We start from the raw sequence: 22744 nt of genomic DNA on the forward strand, positions 1-22744 counted from the left end.
GAGATAAAGCGGGGGTGAAGCATTGCTGACCCCATGTGATTAAGATAGGTTATAGGTTTCCAGTCAGTCACATTATCCATTAAGTTTAGGTATAGGGTCTTCATTTTATTAAGATAGGAAATACCAATGGTAAGGATTCAGTGTGATGGTAAGAGAAAGAAAATTGAACTTTTTTGGAAATGTCTAGTTTTTTGCAAACATTTTGGCGCGTTATCTAAATAATTAATATCACTGGTTAAACAGGTGTAGAATGTGGAGTGAGGGTTTCTCAATAAGTTTTGTGGTGCTTGGTAATTCAATGGTAAGAGTTTTTGAGCAAAAATTGAGATTTTTTCTGAAACTTTTTCAAAAAAACTTCAAAACACGGCAAGACTTTTTATAAATCGTCCTTTTAACTAAATTCTTAGATGATCTTACTTTTTTGAAACCTCTACTTGAAACTATGCTGAAATCTATTGAAACTTTGGAAAAGTCATTGTTTTTGGAAAAAAAGTTTAATCCCACTTTCTTTAGAAAAAAATGCAAAATTTTGGATTTTTCCACAATTCTCACTCAAAACATTAAAATATGATAAAGTTTACCCTAATGTGAGCTCAGAAGCAGGCTATATGAAGTTCTGAATATCGAAGGGAAAACTCATAAAAACTTCAACCTACTGAAATTTTGAAAAAGTCAATTTTTGGCAAAATTGCAAAAGCTTAGATATTTAGCAAAAAACGCAAAAATTTCAAGTTTTTGGAAAAAAATTGCAACCTCATACTTTTGGTTAACTTTTTATTGCTTTTGATCTTATTGAAAAATTATTTAAAATTGAGCTCAAATTGTATTTTAATTGGCATCATGCTGAGACAATGATACAAAATTTTGAATGAAATTATGAAAATTTTCAGAGTTTTCTCCTAAAATATTGAACTACCATAAAGTTTACCTTAAATTGAGCTATAAAGCGGCTTAAATGTGGCTCTGATCACTAAAAAAAGCTCATAATAGCAGAATCAATATTGAAACTTCCCGAAAAAAGTGAAAATTATCAGCCGTGATTGAGCGCTCTCAATGAAATGTACTTGACTTTAACCCACCCTTGCACTAGCACTAACAAAACCTGCTTGTTTTAGTTTTCCAGGCAGAACGAAAAATTTATTCCCTTCAAAAAATTGGTACCAATTTCTGATCTCGGACTACTTAGCGTACTACGGGTCATAAATATCTGTTTTCCAATTTTTTGCAAAGTTTGAAAAACTATATATGCGAAATGTTCATTGGGAATAAAGGTGAATTATGATAGTAGTAGATGATGGAGCTTAAGCGGATGGAGCATGTTTTAAGATACGTTATGGATTTCCGGTCAGCCATGCTATGTATTAAGATTAGGTATAGAATCTACAATGTATTAAAATGGAACATACGAGTGGTAAGGTTTCAGTGTGATAGTAAGAGGAAGAAAACGAATTTTTTTTTGGTTTTTGTGTAGAAATGTCTAGTTTTTTTTAAAAAATATCGGCTCGCGTTATCTAATTGTTAGATATTACTGGTTATTTACGTGTAGACTGTGGAATGAAGGTCTTTTAATATATTTTTTGGTGCATGGTAAGAATTTTTGAGCAAACGTTGAGATTTTTTTTCGAAATTTTTTCAAAAAAACTTCAAAACACAATTGAATTTGTTATAACTCGACCAATTAACTAATTTCCTAGATTATATTATTTTTGAAACATCTACCTGAAACTATGCTAATACCTTCTAGATTTTCGAAAAAAGTCAGTACAAAATTTTGAATAAAGTTATATAGATGTTCCACAATTCAAAATAATAATAATAATAATGAAAATAAAAACGAAATCTCTCAAAATAATGAAATACCATAAAATTTACTTTAACTTTAGCCAAAAGCGGGTTATGTAACGCTATGATTGCTAAAAAGAAAGCTCATATTAGCAGAATCATTTTTGAAGCTTCCTTAAAATAGTGAAAATAATCGTCCTTCTCGAGAAATTAAATTAAAAATGAATCGAATCTATCCCAAAGTTTCAGTTTTTATCTTTTGATTACGGTAAATAACTGAATTTTGTACAGTTGAGAGAGAAATTAATTAAGAAACTCAAATCAATTGAATAGTAAGAGCAATATTCCTTGAAATTTCTAGATCAAACCAAGATTCAACTCCTCCTCAGTTTTTTCTTAATGATTAAACCATTCTGAGAAACTTTTCATGTTAAAAATAGTTGATCTCAGACTAAAAATAAAAAATGAACTGTTAACTGCTAAAATTGCCTAAAAAGGGGATACTTTTCTCCTAAAAGTATAATAGAAATTAGTTGAAATTCAACAAAATCTTCTTCATAACTGATGATTATTTCTCTGTTGCTTCTGCAACAAAACTTTAATGATTTTTCGATAGAACTGTTTTATGTTTCAAGGCTATTCTCGCTTTCTGTTTAATACATGTTTTCGCTATTGAACTCTCTTTGCAAGATTTATAGTCAGAACTGGTGAAATTATGCGGGAAAAGTATCATTTGAACGATTAATTTGCTGGCAGAGATAAAATTAGAACTGATAACGTCTGATTATTATTATGTAATTTGTACGTGTTTCTTTTAGGTTCCTTTGTTCAATTGCTTTTGTAAAATATTGTGAAAAAAACTTTAAAATTATTAACCGTCATTTTTCTAGCAAAATGTTTATTAAATCGCTTTATAATCTTGATTTTTGTCGGAAGTTTTCTCAAAAACCTCAAAGTGAGAAAAAATCGGTGCTAGTTCAAACATTGAAAAGATCTTGTATAAGTTTAGAATACAAAGGTAAATTTTACGTTGAGCTTCTAGAACAAATTAAGAGCAGCTCTATTGGTTATAAGCTGGCAACCTTCGGAAGTAGAAAAATGCAAGGGAACATAGCAACTGCAACATCAAAATACTTCTAAGAGAGCACGTTTCGAAAAAAATTGATTGAGCGAAGGAAATTGATGTGAAAACTGTGACAATTGAATAATTTTGCGAATTTTATTACGCAAAAGACTCTATAGTTCTACCAAACTTTCCAATTGAAAAAAAAACTGCAGCTAACCAGAACAAAGTCTTTATTGTGTGTCTAATTGATATTTTTCGTGTTCAATTTAATATTATCATTATCTGGTTATGTTAAAGTATGAGTTTGTTGAGAAATTTTCAGCAAGTTCAGTGTTATTTTCTCCAAAAAAAATTTTCATTTCGACTTTTTTTTTGTCGAAAAAAAATGAAATGTAGATCATGAAAGCGAACTTTTGATTTATGTTTCATGTATCATTTTCCAAAAGAGGTTGGAGTTGAGCTTCTTTCCTAAAAACTATCCTCAAAACATCTGACTTTTCATATACAATTACCTAGCATATCAAATGATAACAAATTTTCCAAAAAATTAATCTTAAAGTTAAACTTTTAGGTTTTCTGTTGTTGAATTTTTTCTCCAGTTAAAATTATCTCAAATACCCTATTGAATTAAATTGAGTTTATATTTCAATTTAGTTTTTTCTCAGTTTCTGCTTCATCTACTATCTTTCAACTTAATCCAATTTGAACAAAATTTCACTTGAAAACTGAATTTTAGATGGAAAAATGTAACAATTCAACGAACGTTCAATAATCCGAAGCAGCATTAGCCATTCAATGAAACCATAAAACATTTGATTAAATTCTTCAACAAATTTTCTTAACCGGAAACTGTGTATTGCTGTTTCAAGTCTGAACTCTACTTTGAAATAAAGTTCTGCGTGAAAATGATGTAAATTTTGTGAATGATGTGAAAAATCTTGAAATTTTCAGAGGTTAGCAAAAACAAACTTTTTTCATCTTTTCAAGTCCAGTTACCAATTTTTTTCTCAAACTGTCTAAAAACAGTAGAACACCATAACTCTTAATAAATCAGCCTCCATAATCTGATTAACAACGCACTACTCTTTTAAAACTTTTTAAAACTTTAAACAAGGAAAACTCTGAAATGGTAACTACACAAAACCTTTCATTTTGTCGATAACTTATAAATATCCAGTTTTTAACAAAAAAATTGACCGTTCATTAGCGTATGTTATGCAGTTTTACTACAAATTTATCTAACAGAATCTCCATAAGCTTAAAGCCAATGTTTTTACTGTTGATTAAAGATTTTCCAATCAATTTCCATTGAAAGTTTCAGGACAATTTGAACTCGATTGTTGCTCGTTTTATCATCAATCTCATGATACCATAAACACAGATTACTCGTTGAATAATACCATAAAACCTTTGCTCAAGCACTTCAACTGAATTTCTCATTCTGATAATCGCGTATTGCTGTTTCAAGTCTGAACTCTAATTTGAAATAAACTTTTGCGTAAAAATGATGTATATTTTTATCTTGAAACTTCCAGAGAATGGCAAAGCAAACATTTTTCATCTTTTCAAGGCCAGTTACCAAATTTTTTTCTGAAAATGTCAAAAAACAGTAGAACACCAACCATAACTCTTGATAAATCAGCCTCCATAATCTGATTAACAACGCACTACTCTTTTAAAAAAATTTCAAGCTATAAGCAAGGAAAACTCTGAAATGGTAACATTACAAAACCTTTCAATTTGTCGATAACTTATAAATATCCAGTTTTTCACAAAAAATTAACCATTCATTAGCTGATGTTATGCACTTTTACTACAAATTTGTCTAACAGAATCTCAACAAGCTTAAAACCAATGTTTTTACTGTTGATTAAAGATTTTCCAATCAATTTCCATTGAAAGTTTCAGGAAAATTTGAGCTCGATTGATGCTCGTTTTATCATCAATCAAAAATTTTTGAAAAAAAATGACATGAACAAGAATTTTTCTATGGATTTTTGGAATGAAGTTTTACTAGGATTTTTCAAATTCGTCTTAATTGTATTCCAGACTCAACAAAAATAATTAACCAAAGTAATTTCCATGTTTTAATTTTAAAAAAATTTAACTTCTCTTGAAGTGTGTTTGGAGACTGGTGAGTTTATAGTTTAACATGTTTCGTCTTGATATGATTATTGAGCTCATCGCTGCTATAGGCATAACAATTACAATACGAATACTTCAAAACACCACAGGTTCTACGATGTCTTGACTCATCTTTACGCGTGTATTCTCTGCCTCTTTCAAGACATGCAACCCTTCGTTTTTTTTCAATAACGGCATCTCGGAAAAAACCGTCCGAAGTTTTTCTAATAAAATAAATTGAGTAGCTTCAAAGAACTAATTAAAGTAAATAAAAACAGCAAATTTTTTAAACAATTGTTTTTAAGGTGAAAGAAAAGCAAAAAAGATATAACCCTGTTTGGTCAAAATTATGTTTATGAAACGTCCCAATCAATCATCTTTTTAAAATTTTTGGACATAACTAACAAAAAACATATGACACCAAAGTGAGATAAATGAGATTTCTTGTCTGGTTTTTTTTATTTTTCGATACTCAATTCAAATTTTGTCCTATTTCTAACCAGTGAGAAAAATATATACCTTTTTATCGTTTTTTTAGTATAAACGACCGGAAGCCTTTTACATTTGGATAATCGAATAAAAGATATTCTGACAACTCTAGACTTTGTATTTGTATCAAAATCAAAACAGTAATCGAATTGATTTTCCTTATCTCCATTTTTTGATTCATAGGCTCTTACGCTGTTTTGTTTTTAACTAATAGACCACTCGATCTGAGTTAATTTTTCTAAATGGAAACTTGTTGATCAATCTGGCAAAAATGTTCCTTTTTTCTAGTCTCCTCTCCATTTTTTCATCAAATTTAGTTGACTTTCTCTGTTTCTATAAAACTTAAAACTAATACTTTCTCCATCAATGTCATCTATCCACCACTCTTTTAGTTTTTTGTGATAGTTCAATTTTGAAATCTCCATTTCAGACATTGAATACGCTTTTTCTTACTGAAATAAACGAAGAAACTTGTTTTTATGAATTTTAAAGTGTTTTGTAATATTAACCACCAGACAAATATTTTCCATCAAGCAAAACAACCAAAGAAATACAGAGATTTAAAAAACATTTAAAAAACGAGTTCTTAACTCCATTTTTGTTTGTAAATTTGTTGAAATTAGAACAAACTTACTTAAAATTAGATAAAAACAGTAACTAAATAGGTTTTTTTTGTTATTAGTTAAGCAATAACTTGAAATTAACTGATAATTGGTTAATGTTTTTGTCCATTTTGATCAAATTGCTTGTTTTGTCAGATTTTCCCTCAGATATTTTAGCTCTAAATGTACGATTCGGTGAGAAAAAATAATTTTGATTCAAAAAAATTTCAATTTTCAGACACAAAAATATCACAAAGCATTACTGAAGCTTACAATTATCAACAAACATAAAGTGTTCCAAAATTGGGGACAGTTCACTGAGTTCATTCAAAGTATAGTTGACATATGCAACTTGCTTCAAGTCTTCATTCTCCTTTGCAGTGAAGAGTCGAATCTGAATGTAGGGTGGCTTGTTCACCTTGTACTTCTTGATTGTGACGCACACCCTCGTCATGTTCTATATTGCTAATTCATATACTCTTATACAGATCTCGAGCTCTTGATCCATAGTTGATTCTTTACCAGAACTGGCTTCATATATTGTAGGATTTTTGGAACTAAACAAATCTCCGAATTCTTTTTTGATTTTTTGAGAATTCGAAATAGTTGGGGCTATCAACTTTTCTTGAGTACATTTTTGAAGAGAGGAACTGATCAGATGAGGGAAATCGAGAGAAATGATTTCGAGAATAAATGAAACTGGAAGTAAGCAGTATGAGTCATCGCGATTTCCAATTATGGAAGTAGTACCAAATATGGAAGGTTTTGTATCAATTTTTACTTTTAAGGAAATTTCGTAGGCGTTACTACTACAAAAAAATCCACCATTATCTGACAGTTCACTGAGTTCATTCAAAGTATAGTTGACATATGCAACTTGCTCCAAGTCTTCATTTTCCCTAGCAGTGAATAGTCGAATCTGAATGTAGGGTGGCTTGTTCACATTGTACTTCTTGATTGTGACACACACCCTCGACATGTTGTTTGTTGCTATTTCATTACTCTATAACAGATCTCGAGCTCCTAATCTATAGTTGATTTTTTGCCTACGACGTCATCGCCTACGCAATTATCTTTTTATGGTCATGACATCTTTTTTCGGATAGAAGTGGCATCACCACCCTTGCAATTTTTTATGGTAAAGACGTCATGGCCTACGTAATTTCCAAAGTTTGGAGAAAATTCGAGCGTTGTCCATTTCAGGAAATCAACAAATCAGAACTCCGCAGCTTTTAGACATAACTTTAGAGCAAAAATAATCATTTTTAAAAAATGGCAATTATAAAACATTTGAACTTCCTCGAGTTAATCTAGAAGAAAAAAATAATCCGTATGATTTTCTTATTGATGAAATAGATCTAGATTCTTACTTTTTGTTACAATTTTATGGACGTTTAAGTTGTCCAAAGTAGAGTTCTCCGACTAAGTAATGGTCAGTTATTCAATCGAAGAGTTTACTTTTGAAAGGAGTTTTGAGTATCAAAGCAATAAACTTACTGCTGACTTACACGTGACTACAAAAGAAGTTTTTTTTACTTTTAAAAAGTTGATGCTACTTTTTTTATTCCTTACCCGGTTCCCAAATTTGTGAAAATTTTCTAGCAAAACTTTTTTTAAAGTTTTTTTTACAGATTTTCAATGTTCAAAATCTTTCTTGATCAGGTTTGGAATCAGATTTCCAACAATTTGCTTCAAAAAAATAATCAAGTTCGAGATATCCTCTCAAATTTACATAAAAATCAAAGAACTTGACTATCTAGTCAAAACTCAGCAATTTTTCATCGATTACAGAGAAAAATATTTTTTGATGAGAAATCTTGCAGAGATGCTACTTGTTCTAGTTTTCTTTCTTTTGTTTGTAAATCGGCATATTTTTATTTTTGTATTTTTTGTAAAACTTGTTGGAAACAGAAATAAACAATGATTGAATATTAAAGTCTGGATAAAAGCTGGGAAGAACCTGACACATAGCAGCTGCCATTGGAAAAAATGATTTTCGCAGAAAGTGGTGGGTTTTTTAATCGTAGTAACGCCTACGCAATTTCCATAAAAAGAAAATTGATACAAAACCTTCCATACTTGGTACTACTTCCATAATTGGAAATCGCGACGACTCACACTGCTTAGATCCAGTTTCATTCATTCTCGAAATCATTTCTCTCAATTCTCCTCATCTGATCAGTTCCTCTCTTCAAAAATTGTACTCAAGAAAAGTTGATAGCCCCAACTATTTCGAATTTTCAAAAAATCAAAAAAAAGTTGGGAGATTTGTTTAGTTCCAAAAATCCTACAATATATGAATATGAAGCCAGTTCTTGTAAAGAATCAACTATGGATCAGGAGCTCGAGATCTGTGATAGAGTATTCGAATTAGCAACATACAACAAGTCGAGGGTGTGTGTCACAATCAAGAAATACAATGTGAACAAGCCACCCTACATTCAGATTCAACTCTTCACTGCTAGGGAAAATGAGGACTTGAAGCAAGTTGCATATGTCAGCTATACTTTGATTAAACTCAGTGAACTGTCAGAAAATGGTGGATTTTTTTGTAGTAGTAACGCCTACGCAATTTCCATAAAGTAAAATTGATACAAAACCTTACATATTTGTTACTACTTCCATAATTGGAAATCGCGATGACTCATACTGCTTACTTCCAGTTTCATTTAATCTCGAAATCATTTCTCTCAATTCTCCTCAACTGATCAGTTCCTCTCTTCAAAAAATGTACTCAAGAAAAGTTGATAGCCCCAACTATTTCGAATTTTCAAAAAATCAAAAAAAAATTGGGAGATTTGTTTAGTTCCAAAAATCTTACAAAATATGAAGCCAGTTCTGGTAAAGAATCAACTTTGGATCAGGAGCTCGAGATTTGTAACAGAGTATATGGATTAGCAACATAGAACGTGACGAGGGTGTGTGTCACAATCAAGAAGTACTAGGTGAACAAGCCATCCTACATTCAGATTCAGCTCTTCACTGCAAAGGAAAATGAAGATTTGAAGCAAGTTACATATGTCAACTATACTTTGAATGAACTCAGTGAACTATCCCAAATTGCGGAATACTTTATGTTTGTTGATAATTGTGAGCCTCAGTAATGCTTTGTAATGTTTTTATGTCTGGAAATCGAAATTTCATTGAATCAAAACTATTTTTTTCTCACTGAATTGTTTATTTAGAGCTAAGATATTTGACGGAAAATCTGACAAAACATACAATTTAATCGAAATGGACAGAACAAATTAACCAATTATCAGGTAATTTCCATTTATTTCTTAATTAATTACAGAAAAAAAAATATTTACCTACTGTTATATCTAAATTTTAGTAAATTTTGTTTTATTTGAACAAAATTAGAAACAAGATTGAAATAATTGAAAACCTTATCAGTGTTTTTTGAATTTCTGTCTTTCATTGGTTGTTTTAATTTTGTTTTGCCATAGTTAGAGTTTTTGGTTGACTAAATCAATTTTGTAAATGATGAAAAAAAATTCATGGTGGTTTTTAATGCAAAACGAATTGAAAATGATAAAACAACTTTTTAAGTTTCTTTGTTTTTTTTTTCAGTAAGAAAAATGTTTCTATCAATAGCGTTTTTAATGACTGAAATGAACATTATAGAACCTTTAGTGTTTTGAAGTGTTCGATATGTAACTTTTATACTTATAGCAGCAAGGAACTCGCTAACCATATCAAGCAGAAGCATACTAAATTATGTACTCTGCAGTTTCCAAACACACTTCAAGAGAAGGTAAAATTAACATCTTTTCATTGAAAATATGGAATTCACTATGAATATTTATTTTTTTCTAAATTTGAAAATAATTGTGATACATTTGAGCAGTTCTATTTGAAATTATAATTTATTTATCAAAATTAATTAGTTTTCATTTTTTTATTCAGAAGTTTTGATTGATGATAAAACGAGAAACAATCAAGAACAGAATTTCCTGAAACATTCTAGGGAAATCTATCCAAAACTTTTTAATCAACAGTAAAAGAAACATTGGTTGCAAGCTTGTGGAGACTTTGTTAGATAATTTTGTAGTAAAAAAGCATAACATACGCTAATGAGTGCTTAAGTGTTTGTTTGAAAAAAAATCGGAAAAAAAACTGGATATTTATAAAACATCGACTAATTGAAAGGTTTTTGGTAGTTACCATTTCAGAGTTTTCCCTGTTTAGTGCTTGTAAAAGTTTTCATAGAGTAGTGCGTTGTTAGTCAAATAATTGAGGCTAATTTTCTAACAGTTTTGGTGTTTTACTGTTTTTTGACAATTTCAGAAAAAATTTGATTACTGGCCTGGAAAAGATAAAAAAGTTTATGTTTTTTCTAACCTCTGGAGACTTCAAGATAAAAATATACATCATTCTCACCCAAAATTTTATTTCAAAATATAGTTCAGACTTGGAACAGTTTTCAGGTTTAGAACATCGTTTAAAACTTTTTTAGCAAAGGATTTATGATAGTGACTTTGCTTCGGATTATTGAACGTTCGTTGAAATGATACATCTTTCCATCTAAAATTTATTTTTCAAGTAAAATTTTCCTCAAATTGGATTACGCTGGAAGATAGTAGATGAAGCAGAAACTGGGAAAAGCTAAATTGAGATAGAAACTCCTTTTATTCCTTTAGGGGTTTTCAGATAATTTAACCAAAATTTAGCTTCTAATTATATCTGGAGAAAAAATTCAACATAAGCAGCCTTAAAAATTTATTTTTAGTTGTAATTTGTTGAAAACTCAACTCTTACTTCTTATGGAAGATAATACACGAAACATAATTCAAAAAACTTGCTTTCAAGGTCGACATTTCAATATTTTCTGACAAAAAAGCAGAAATATTTTAGAGGAAATAACACGGTATTGCTGAAAAATTCATAGCAACTTTTAGCAGAACCAGATTTGATTATAAGAAATTGACCATATAAAATTTCAATTAGACACACAGTAAAGATTTTGTTCTGGTTAGCTACAGTTTTTTTTTCAATGAGAAAATTAGATAGAACTATAGTTTTTTGCCTAATAAATATTGCAAAATTATTCAATTGTCACAGTTTGCACATTGATTTCCGTTGCTAAATTGAATTTTTTAAGACGTGCTCTCTTAGAAGTATTTAGGATGTTGCAGTTGTTGGAAATTTGATTCCCTTGCGTTCTTCTACATCCGAAGCTTGCCAGCTTATAACCAATAGAGATGCTCTTAATTTGTTCTTAAAGCTCAACGTAAAAATACACCTTTGTTTTCTCAATTTTTACATGATCTTTTGAATGCCTTAACTAGCGCCAATTTTTTTTCACTTTGACGTTTTGAGAAAACTTACATCAAAAATCAAGAATAAAAAGCGGTTTAATAACTATTTAGCAAGAAAAGTGACAGTTAAGGATCCCAAAAGGTGTGTTTTTGATTAAATAGTTTACTGTAGCAGCTGAACAAGGGACCCTTAAGGAGAACACGTACAAATTTACTTAGCAATAGTCAGACGTTATCAGTTCAAAATTTATCTCTGCCAGCAAATTGTTCGTTCAATTGATACATATTAATAATCAGACGTTATCAGTTCTAATTTTATCTCTGCCAGCAAATTGCTCGTTCTCTTGTTCGTTCACATTTTCGTTCTTTTGGTCGCTCACTTGGTACCCAGATCTGACTTTAAATCTTGCAAAGAACATGTATTAAGCAGAAGACAAGAATAACCTTAAAACATAAACCATTCGAACGGAAAAATCATGAAAGTTATTTTGCAGAAACAACAGAGGAATAATCATCAGTTATGAAGTAGAATTTGTTGAATTTCAAGCAATGTCAAAACATCTTTGTGAAATACATCTCTTTTTTTTAAATTTTAGCAGATAAGAGTCCATTTTTTATCATTGATCTGAGATTAGCTACTATTAAAAGAAAAAATTTCCCAGAAGTTGCAATTTTTGTACAAATTTGGGCTAATCTTTGAGAAAAAAACTGAGGAAGAGTTGAACCATGGAGTTTGATCTAGAAAATTCAATAAACGTTGCTCTCACTGTTATATTGATTTGAAGTTATTAGTTAATTTCTCGCTAAATTGTACAAAAGTTAACGAAATACCGAAATAAAAGGATAAAAAATGAAAATTTTGGAAGGATTTGATTCATTTTTACTTTACTGTATCGTAAAATACAATTTTTTTTCACTATTTTGCAGAAGCTTCAATATTGATTCTGCTATTATGAGATTCCTTTTTAGTGTTCAGAGCATTATATAACCCGTTTTTTTGCTCAAATTAAGGTAGAAATTATGGTATTTCAATATTTTGAGAGAAACATTTGAAAAATTTCCCTATTTTTATTCGAAATATTGTATCATTGTCTCAACATGATGACAATTAAAATACAATTTGACCTCAATTTTAAACTCTGTACATAAACTTTATTCTTCAATAAGATCAAAAGCAACAAAAAATTAACCAAAATTATGAGATTGCTTTTTTTTCCAAAAACTTGAAGTTTTGCAACTTTTCTAAATATTTTTAAAAATTTGCATTTTTTTTCAAAAACTTTGACTTTTTGCGAAGTTTCCGTAGATTCCAGCATATTTTCAGGTAGATGTTTCGAGAAAGTAAGATCATATAAGAAATTAATTAATAGGTCGAGTTATAACAAATCTTATCGTGTTTTGAAGTTTTTCGAGAAAAAATTTGAAAAAGAACTCAATTTTTGCTCAAAAGCTCTTACCATTGACTTATCATGCACCAAAAACTAATTAAAAGACATCTAAAGGTAATTAACCAGTGATATTCAACAATTTGATAACGTGCGCCGAAATTTTTGCGAAAAAACTATTTTCACACAAAAACCAAAAAAAAATGTTTTTTTTTTTCTCTTATCATCACACTGAAACTATTGGTACTCCCTATACTCGTTCACTGGTATTCCATATCTTATGACATTGTAGACTCTTTACCTAACCTTAATACATAGCATGGCTGAAAGCAAATCTATAACGCATCTGAATACACAAAGTCAACCATGCTCAAAGTATACTTTTTAGCAAAAGGCAGTCAAGTCTGAAAACATTATCATGTGGTTAGCGCTAATACAAAAAGGTTTTGAATTGGCTACATTCAGAAATATAATTATTATAGCCTATTATGAAGACAAAATATCAGGTCAAAGTTCGTCTTTCACTAATATGGTTATGTTTTTGGTTGGAATTTGGAGTTCAAAAAGTAATCTAAGCATGTTAAGAAAAAACTAGCTGAAATAGCTATTCTGTATAAATTGAGAAAAAATTTAAAAAGAAAACCACTACTGCAAAATTAAAAAACGCTAAGCCTGTATTGGAATATGGAGCTTTTCTACTCGAAACTACCGACAAAACTTTGATCGACGACTTGAAAATCCCAGTGCTTTCTTTGAACCTTATGCTGGAACCTCCAAATTTTTGACTTTGTTCTGGAAAAAAAACGATGCAAGGGGAAACATTTAAAGAGCAACATCTAAAACAAATGATTTGTCTTTTAGCAGAAATATTACAAGGTGAGTCACAAAATGATGATTTGAAATAATCTTCAAAATAAGCTGATTTACAAAAGTCACTTAGCGAAGAATGTAGCATCAGTGTACTCAATTAGAAATTACAAAAAACCATTGAATTTTCTGATAAACGGTATGGTTGAGGCTTAGTGCAATTAAAAAATTCGATGAAAAGATGATTCAAAGACGCAATAATCATAATGAGAAAGAGCTGAAATGTAATTTAATAGTCTCTCAGTTACTACCTTGATCGATAATATGTTTTTTGAAAATCTAATTTGCTGAATACGGATTTCAAGTTCTTAGTTATAAACCGAATGGCTGAAATGAATCCAAATAGTTGGTAGTTAGATTTTGAATTTTTTTTTTATTTTAGTGATAAACGTCTCTTTTTTTCAGTTAGGTCGATATCATCATAACTAGTTCATTGCTTTCTGCCATTCAATGCTATTTATACATTTATTTTTGTGCGTCCAGAAATTTTGAACAAATCTCTTGCGTATAAATCTGATCAGTTCCTCTCTTCAAAAAATGTACTCAAGAAAAGTTGATAGCCCCAACTATTTCAAATTTTCAAAAAATCAAAAAAAAAATTGGGAGATTTGTGTAGTTCCAAAAATCCTACAATATATGAAGCCAGTTCTGGTAAAGAATCAACTATGGATCAGGAGCACGAGATCTGTAATAGAGTATATGAATAAGCAACATACAACATGTCGAGGGTGTGTGTCACAATCAAGAAGAACAATGTGAACAAGCCACCCTACATTCAGATTCGACTCTTCACTGCTAGGGAAAATGAGGACTTGAAGCAAGTTGCATATGTCAGCTATACTTTGATTGAACTCAGTGAACTGTCACAAAACGGTGGATTTTTTTGTAGTACTAACGCCTACGCAATTTCCATAAAGTAAAAATTTATACAAAACCTTCCATACTTGGTACTACTTCCTTAATTGGAAATCGCGATGACTCATACTGCTTACTTCCAGTTTCATTTATTCTCGAAATCATTTCTCTAATTTCCCCTCATCTGATCAGTTCCTTCCTTCAAAAAATGTACTCAAGAAAATTTGATAGCCCCAACTATTTCGAATTCTCAAAAAATCAAAAAAGAATTCGGAGATTTGTTTAGTTCCAAAAATCCTACAAAATATGAAGCCAGTTCTGGTAAAGAATCAACTATGGATCAGGAGCTCGAGATCTGTAATAGAGTATATGAATTAGCAACATACAACAAGTCGAGGGTGTGTGTCACAATCAAGAAGTACAATGTGAACAAGCCACCTTACATTCGACTCTTCACTGCTAGGGAAAATGAGGACTTGAAGCAAGTTGCATATGTCAGCTATACTTTGATTGAACTCAGTGAACTGTCACAAAACGGTGGATTTTTTTGTAGTACTAACGCCTACGCAATTTCCATAAAGTAAAAATTTATACAAAACCTTCCATACTTGGTACTACTTCCATAATTGGAAATCGCGATGACTCATACTGCTTACTTCCAGTTTCATTTATTCTCGAAATCATTTCTCTCATTTCCCCTCATCTGATCAGGTCCTTCCTTCAAAAAATATACTCAAGAAAATTTGATAGCCCCAACTATTTCGAATTCTCAAAAAATCAAAAAAGAATTCGGAGATTTGTTTAGTTCCAAAAATCCTACAAAATATGAAGCCAGTTCTGGTAAAGAATCAACTATGGATCAGGAGCTCGAGATCTGTAATAGAGTATATGAATTAGCAACATACAACAAGTCGAGGGTGTGTGTCACAATCAAGAAGTACAATGTGAACAAGCCACCTTACATTCGACTCTTCACTGCTAGGGAAAATGAGGACTTGAAGCAAGTTGCATATGTCAACTATACTTTGAATGAACTCAGTGAACTATCCAAAATTGTGGGATACTCTATGTTTCTTGATAATTGTGAGCCTCAGTAATGCTTTGTAATGTTTTTATGTCTGGAAATCGAAATTTCATTGAATCAAAACTATTTTTTTTTCTCACTGAATTGTTTATTTAGAGCTAAGATATTTGACGGAAAATCTGACAAAACATACAATTTAATCGAAATGGAAAGAACAAATTAACCAATTTTTAGGTCATTTCCATTTATTTCTTAATTAATTACAGAAAAAAAAATTATTTACCTACTGTTATATCTAAATTTTAGTAAATTTTGTTTTATTTGAACAAAATTAGAAACAAGATTGTAATAATTGAAAACCTTATCAGTGTTTTTTGAATTTCTGTCTTTCATTGGTTGTTTTAATTTTTTTTTGCCATAGTTAGAGTTTTTGATTGACTAAATCAATTATGTAAATGATGAAAAAAATTTCATTGTGATTTCTAATGCAAAACGAATTGAAAATGATAAAACAACTTTTTAAGTTCCTTTTCAGTAAGAAAAATGTTTCTATCAATAGCGTTTTTAATGACTGAAATGATAATTATAGAACCTTTAGTGTTTTGAAGTGTTCGATATGTAACTTTTATACTTATAGCAGCAAGGAACTCACTAACCATATCAAGAAGAAGCATACTAAATTATGTACTCTGCAGTTTCCAAACACACTTCAAGAGAAGGTAAAATTAACATCTTTTCATTGAAAACATGGAATTCACTATGAATATTTATTTTTTTCTAAGTTTGAAAAATAATTGTGATAAATTTAAGCAATTCTATTTAAAATTGAAGTTTATTTATCACAATTATTTAGTTTTCATTTTTTTATTCAGAAGTTTTGATTGATGATAAAACGAGAAACAATCAAGAACAAAATTTCCTGAAACATTCTAGGAAAATCGATCCAAAATTCTTTAATCAACAGTAAGAAAACATTGGTTGCAAGCTTGTGGAAACTTTGTTAGTTAATTTTGTAGTAAAAAAAGCATAACATACGCTATTGAGTGCTTAAGTGTTTGTTTGAATTGAAAAAAACCGGAAAAAAACTGGATATTAATAAAACATCGACTAATTGAAAGGTTTTGTGTAGTTACCAATTCAGAGTTTTCCCTGTTTAGTGCTTGTAAAAGTTTTCAAAGAGTAGTGCGTTGATAGTCAAATAATTGAGGCTAATTTTCTAACAGTTGTGGTGTTCTACTGTTTTTTGACAATTTCAGAAAAAAATTTGATTACTGGCCTGGAAAAGATGAAAAAATTTATGTTTTTGCTAACCTCTGAAGACTTCGAGATAAAAATGTACATCATTCTCACCCAAAAGTTTATTTCAAAATATAGTTCAGACTTGGAACAGCTATATACAGTTTTCAGGTTTAGAACATCGTTTAAAAATTTTTTAGCAAAGGATTTATGATAGTGACTTTGCTTCGGATTATTGAACGTTCGCTGAAATGATACATCTTTCCATCTAAAATTTATTTTTCAAGTAAAATTTTCCTCAAATTGGATTAAGTTGGAAGATAGTAGATGAAGCAGAAACTGGGAAAAGCTAAATTGAGATAGAAACTCCTTTTAATCCTTTAGGGGTTTTCAGATAATTTAACCAAAATTTAGCTTCTAATATTATCTGGAGAAAAAATTCAACATAAGAAGCCTTAAAAATTTAGTTTTAGTTGTAATTTGTTGAAAACTCAACTCTGACTTCTTATGGAAGATAATTCACGAAACATAATTCAAAAAATTTGCTTTCAAGATCGACATTTCAATATTTTCCGACAAAAATATTTGAAGCAAAAATATTTTAGAGGAAATAACACGGAATTTGCTAAAAAATTCTTAGCAACTTTTAGCAGGACCAGATGTTGATTATAAAAAAATGAACATTAAAAATTTCAATTAGACACAGAGTAAAGATTTTGTTCTGGTTAGCTACAGTTTTTTTTCAATGAGAAAATTAGATAGAACTATAGTATTTTGCCTAATAAATATTGCAAAATTATTCAATTGTCACAGTTTGCACATTGATTTCCGTTGCTAAATTGAATTTTTTAAGACGCGCTCTTTTAGAAGTATTTAGATGTTGCAGTTGTTGGAAATTTGATTCCCTTGCGTTCTTCTACATCCGAAGGTTGCCAGCTTATAACCAATAGAGATGCTCTTAATTTGTTCTAAAAGCTCAACGTAAAAACACACCTTTGTTTTCTCAATTTTTACATGAGCTTTTGAATGCCTTAAATAGCGCCAATTCTTTCTCACTTGGACGTTTTGAGAAAACTTCCAACAAAAATCAAGAATAAGAAGCGGTTTAATAACTATTTAGCAAGAAAAGTGACAGTTAAGGATCCCAAAAGGTGTGTTTTTGATTAAATAGTTTACTGTAGCAGCTGAACAAGGGACCCTTAAAGAGAAAACGTACAAGTTTACATAGTAATAGTCAGACGTTATCAGTTCAAAATTTATCTCTGCCAGCAAATTGTTCGTTCAATTGATACATATTAATAATCAGACGTTATCAGTTCTAATTTTATCTCTGCCAGCAAATTGCTCGTTCATTTGTTCGTTCACATTTTCGTTCACTTGGTCGTTCACTTGGCACCCAGTTCTGACTTAAAATCTTGCAAAGTGAGTTCAATAGCGAGAACATGTATTAAGCAGAAGGCAAGAATAACCTTAAAACATAAACAATTTGTACGGAAAAATCATGAAAGTTATTTTGCAGAAACAACAGAGGAATAATCATCAGTTATGAAGTAGAATTTGTTGAATGTCAAAATACTTTTGAGAAAAACATCTCTTTTTTATTAATTTTTAGCAGTTAAGAGTCCATTTTTTTATCATTGATATGAGATTAGCTACTATTAAAAGGAAAAATTTCCCAGAAGTTGCAATTTTTGTACAAATTTGGGCTAATCTTTGAAAAAAAAACTGACGAAGAGTTGAACCATGGAGTCTGATCTAGAAAATTCAATAAGCATTGCTCTTACTGTTATATTGATTTGAAGTTATTAGTTAAATTCTCGCTAAATTGTACAAAATTTTCCAACTTTTATTCGAAATTTTGTATCATTGTCTCAACATGATGACAATTAAAATACAATTTGAGCTCAATTTGAAACTCTGTACATAAACTTATTTCTTCAATAAGATCAAAAGCAACAAAAATTTAACCAAAATTATGAGATTGCTTTTTTTCCAAAAACTTGAAATTTTGCAACTTTTTCTAAATACTTTTAAAAATTTGCATTTTTTTTCAAAAACTTTGACTTTTTTCAAAGTTCCAGTAGATTTCAGCATAGTTTCAGGTAGATGTTTCGAGAAAGTAAGATCATATAAGAAAATAATTAATAGGTCGAGTTATAACAAATCTTATCGTGTTTTGAAGTTTTTCGAGAAAAAATTTGAAAAAAACCTCATTTTTTGCTCAAAAACTCTTACCATTGACTTACCATGCACCAAAAACTAATTAAAAGACATCTACATGTAATTAACCAGTGATATTCAACAATTTGATAACGTGCGCCGAAATTTTTGCGAAAAAACTCTTTTCACACAAAAACCAAAAAAAAGTTTTTTTTTCTCTTACCATCACACTGAAACTATTGGTACTCCCTATACTCGTTCACTGGTATTCCAAATCTCAAGACATTGTAGACTCTATAGCTAACCTTAATACATAGCATGGCTGAAAGCAAATCTATAACGCATCTTAATACACAAAGTCAACCATGCTCAAAGTATACTTTTTAGCAAAAGGCAGTCAAGTCTGAAAACATTATCAAGTGGGTAGCGCTAATACAAAAAGGTTTTGAATTAGCTACATTAAAAAATATAATTAATATAGCCTATTCCGAAGAGAAAACATCAGGTCAAAGTTCGTCTTTCACTAATATGGTTATGTTTTTGGTTGGAATTTGGAGTTCAAAAAGTAATCTAAGCATGTTAAGAAAAAACTAGCTGAAATAGCTATTCTGTATAAATTGAGAAAACATTTCAAAAGAAAACAACTACTGCAAAATTAAAAAACGCTAAGCCTATATTGGAATATGGAGCTTTTCTACTCGAAACCACCGACAAAACTCTGATCGACGACTTGAAAAATCCCAGTGCTTTCTTTGAACCTTATGCTTGAACCTACAAATTTTTGACTTTGTTCTGGAAAAAAACGATGCGAGGGGAAACATTTAAAGAGCAACATCTAAAACAAATGATTTGTCTTTTAGCAGAAATATTACAAGGTAAGTCACAAAATGATGATTTGAAATAATCTTCAAACTAAGCTGATTTACAAAAGTCACTTAGCGAAGAAAGTAGCATCAGTGTACTCAATTAGAAACTACAAAAAACCATCGAATTTTCTGAAAAACGGTATGGTTGAGGCTTAGTGCAATTTTAAAATTTGATGAAAAGATGATTCAAAGACGCAATAATAATAATGAGAAAGAGCTGAAATGTGTTTTAATAGCCTCTCAGTTACTACCTTGATCGATAATATGTTTTTTGAAAATCTAATTTGCTGAATACGGATTTCAAGTTCTTAGTTATAAGCCGAATGGCTGAAATGAATCCAAATAGTTGGTAGTTAGGTTTTGAGTTTTTTTTATTTTAGTGATAAGCGTCTCTTTTTTTCAGTCAGGTCGATATCATCATAACTAGTTCATTGCTTTCTGCCATTCAATGCTATTTATACATTTATTTTTGTGCGTCCAGAAATTTTGAACAAATCTCTTGCGTATACGTTTTTCAAAATTTTGTTGTTTGAAATTATTGGTAATTAATGCTTCATTTTTGGGACTAGAAACAATTTGGAAGACAGACGGATAATCTCATACCATTTGTTTCTTATGACAAGTAAATCCTAGTAATTTAATACATAGTTTTGTTTTTCAATATTTGTGTTCAAAGAAAAACCACCCGAGCACAACATCAATAACTAAAGTAGTGTGGCTGATACATATCCAGTGCTTGTCATACATATGCTTGCCAGTCCTGAAAAACAATTTTTTCATGAAAAGGTCTAGCTTTCACTTGTGCCCATTGGTAGATAATTGTGTACTATAGAAGCAAAAATGTACTACAAGCACTCTAAAAAAACCGAATCTGAGATTATTCTCAATATACTCGAAATCCCGAAGTGCGGTTTATTTGTTTGCTTCTTTAATTTTCGGTTCGAGGCTCTCGTCGAAGATATCTTGTTTGCAAGTAGTCTCACCACAAGTAAAATGCAGCTAATGAGTTTTAAATCTGTATGGTCAATTTTAATGACCATTTCAAATCAGCGAGCGATGATCTAGTTTCAAAAATAACTGATTTATTGTTTTTGATCATTGATTGAAAAATCATAAATGGCTCAATCAGACATTTCAATTTAAGCGAGTGTTCATTGAAACATTACATTAATTAACACTTATTTGCATATCTTGTATTTTTTTATTCGGCTATTTTGGATTTCTTTTTTTTGAAGCTAGTATTCAGAAAAATGTATGTTCGATAAAAAGTGGTAACTTTTTTGCATCTTGAAAAAAAAAGTAACAAAAGTTTATTCGTTGAAAAGTATTTGAATTGAAATAAAAATCACTAAAGTAGCTACACAGCTAGCCAGTTGATGATATTCATCGATTAGTGGTTTTAGTCCACTACAAAAAATTCTGGAAATGATTTTGTTTTAGAAAGTGGAGAAATCGACACCCACGAAGATTTGGAAAACATGTGCGATTGGCATAAAAAGCGTTTGAGGTATTATTGCGTTTCTTGCAATGCGCCAATTTGTGTAAAGTGCTGGACTAAAAAATGCCAAGATCCCGACACGAAAGAGCACCGCGTGATACCATTTGAAAAGTATCTGGAATCTCTTGAAGAGTGGCAAGCTCAACTGATCACTGACTGTATCAGAGAATGCAAAGAGCTGGACAAAATGATTGACACATTCAAAAGCTCAGTTAAAAACGGGCAATTGAATTCTCTTCCGAATGATCTTGAAAAAATGGGAAAAAAACTCAAGGAAACAAAAGAAATCCAAAGTCAAATTAAAGCTGCAAGTGAGCGTTCTCCAATTGTAAAAAAGAATTTAACCAGCATTCAATTCTCAAAAAGAGTTGGGGCATACAAAACCGCAAATAGACCAACCAAAGAAGAAAAAAATTGACATAATTTGAAAAAGATGTAACTTTGTATAAATATAGAAGTATAGATCTTCTTCCACGTATAAATAAGCTAGCTGACCATAGAACCTAAGAATATTCTTTTGCTTTTCATTGCTTCATCATACTGATTTCAACGAATTAATGGTGTCGATAAATAAAAGTCTACTGTTAAAGATCATTTTCGGCCCAAATATAATACTAGTTCTTGAAAATAGTTCTGAAGAGGATTTAGATTTCGCGAAAACTGGTAAGAAGGTTTGCTAGACAAAGTCCTAAGAATCATTGAGAAAAACAGGTTTCCCCAAATTCAAAAAATTGCCAACATTTTTTTGAATCTGTTTCTTTACTGTAAAAACAAATAAAAATCAATTTTAAAAGTTTTCGTTTTTTTTTCAAATCTGTTTAATGAATCGTGTCTTTTTGCTTCGGAAAATTTGTTCGTGGGGCTCAGTTATAAAACGAAAAAGTTTCTACAAATCATCAAAAAACTAACTCTAAACAGTAGGAGGCTTTTCGGGAAACTCATGCGCCGAAACGCGACAAGTGTCCTACGAAATTCCGTTAGTGCACTCAATATTAGCAATAATAATTGTAGCTATCGAAAAAACCAGTTGGAACTTTTTTGTTCATAAAAACAAAAAAAACGCACTGAGTTATGTCCGATGTGGTTAACTCATAGAGTAATTTCGGATCGGGTACACCGTCTGCTCGTCACGCTATCTTATTTTCGGCCGGATAGATTCGTGCAACTTCTTAGTCTAATACCGATCCTAATCTTACTCTTATACTTACTAGTCTCAGGGTGTTTAACTAGTCTCTACTAGGCTCAATAGATCTAGGGTATACTGGTTTGTTGCGGCTGCTGAAGTTCTCTTGGAGAGGCAACTAAATTCTAAGTTAAATTCAAATCTCTCTGGTGCTGAAATTACAAGTAATTTCAGCACTTACAAATAAGTGGGTTGTTAGTTAGATGGATCATGATTGGTTAATATTATACACTTTACAGTGGTAAAATATCTAATTTATCCAATCATAAAATGTAGTTTAGATCAGGTTCCACCCATCCGGGTTTTACAGAGTTTTTAAGAATTATCTTTTTGCAATTCAAAGGAT

The 22744-nt window shown here is 30.5% G+C and overlaps 1 protein-coding gene across 3 annotated transcripts in view; it reads left to right on the forward strand.

Annotated features, from left to right (window-relative positions):
• LOC134853153 (uncharacterized) overlaps positions 1-21669 on the forward strand; it is a 92532-nt gene extending 70863 nt beyond the window's left edge. For all 3 annotated transcript variants that reach the window (XM_063869106.1, XM_063869105.1, XM_063869107.1), the window contains exon 5: positions 21158-21669. In XM_063869106.1, the coding sequence (XP_063725176.1) occupies positions 21158-21633 (476 nt within the window). In that variant the 3' untranslated portion in view covers positions 21634-21669. The remainder of the gene's footprint in view (positions 1-21157) is intronic.
• Positions 21670-22744: the final 1075 nt, after the last annotated feature.

The sequence above is a fragment of the Symsagittifera roscoffensis genome, chromosome 8, assembly GCF_963678635.1.
Source record: "Symsagittifera roscoffensis chromosome 8, txSymRosc1.1, whole genome shotgun sequence".
Lineage (NCBI taxonomy): Eukaryota > Metazoa > Xenacoelomorpha > Acoela > Convolutidae > Symsagittifera > Symsagittifera roscoffensis.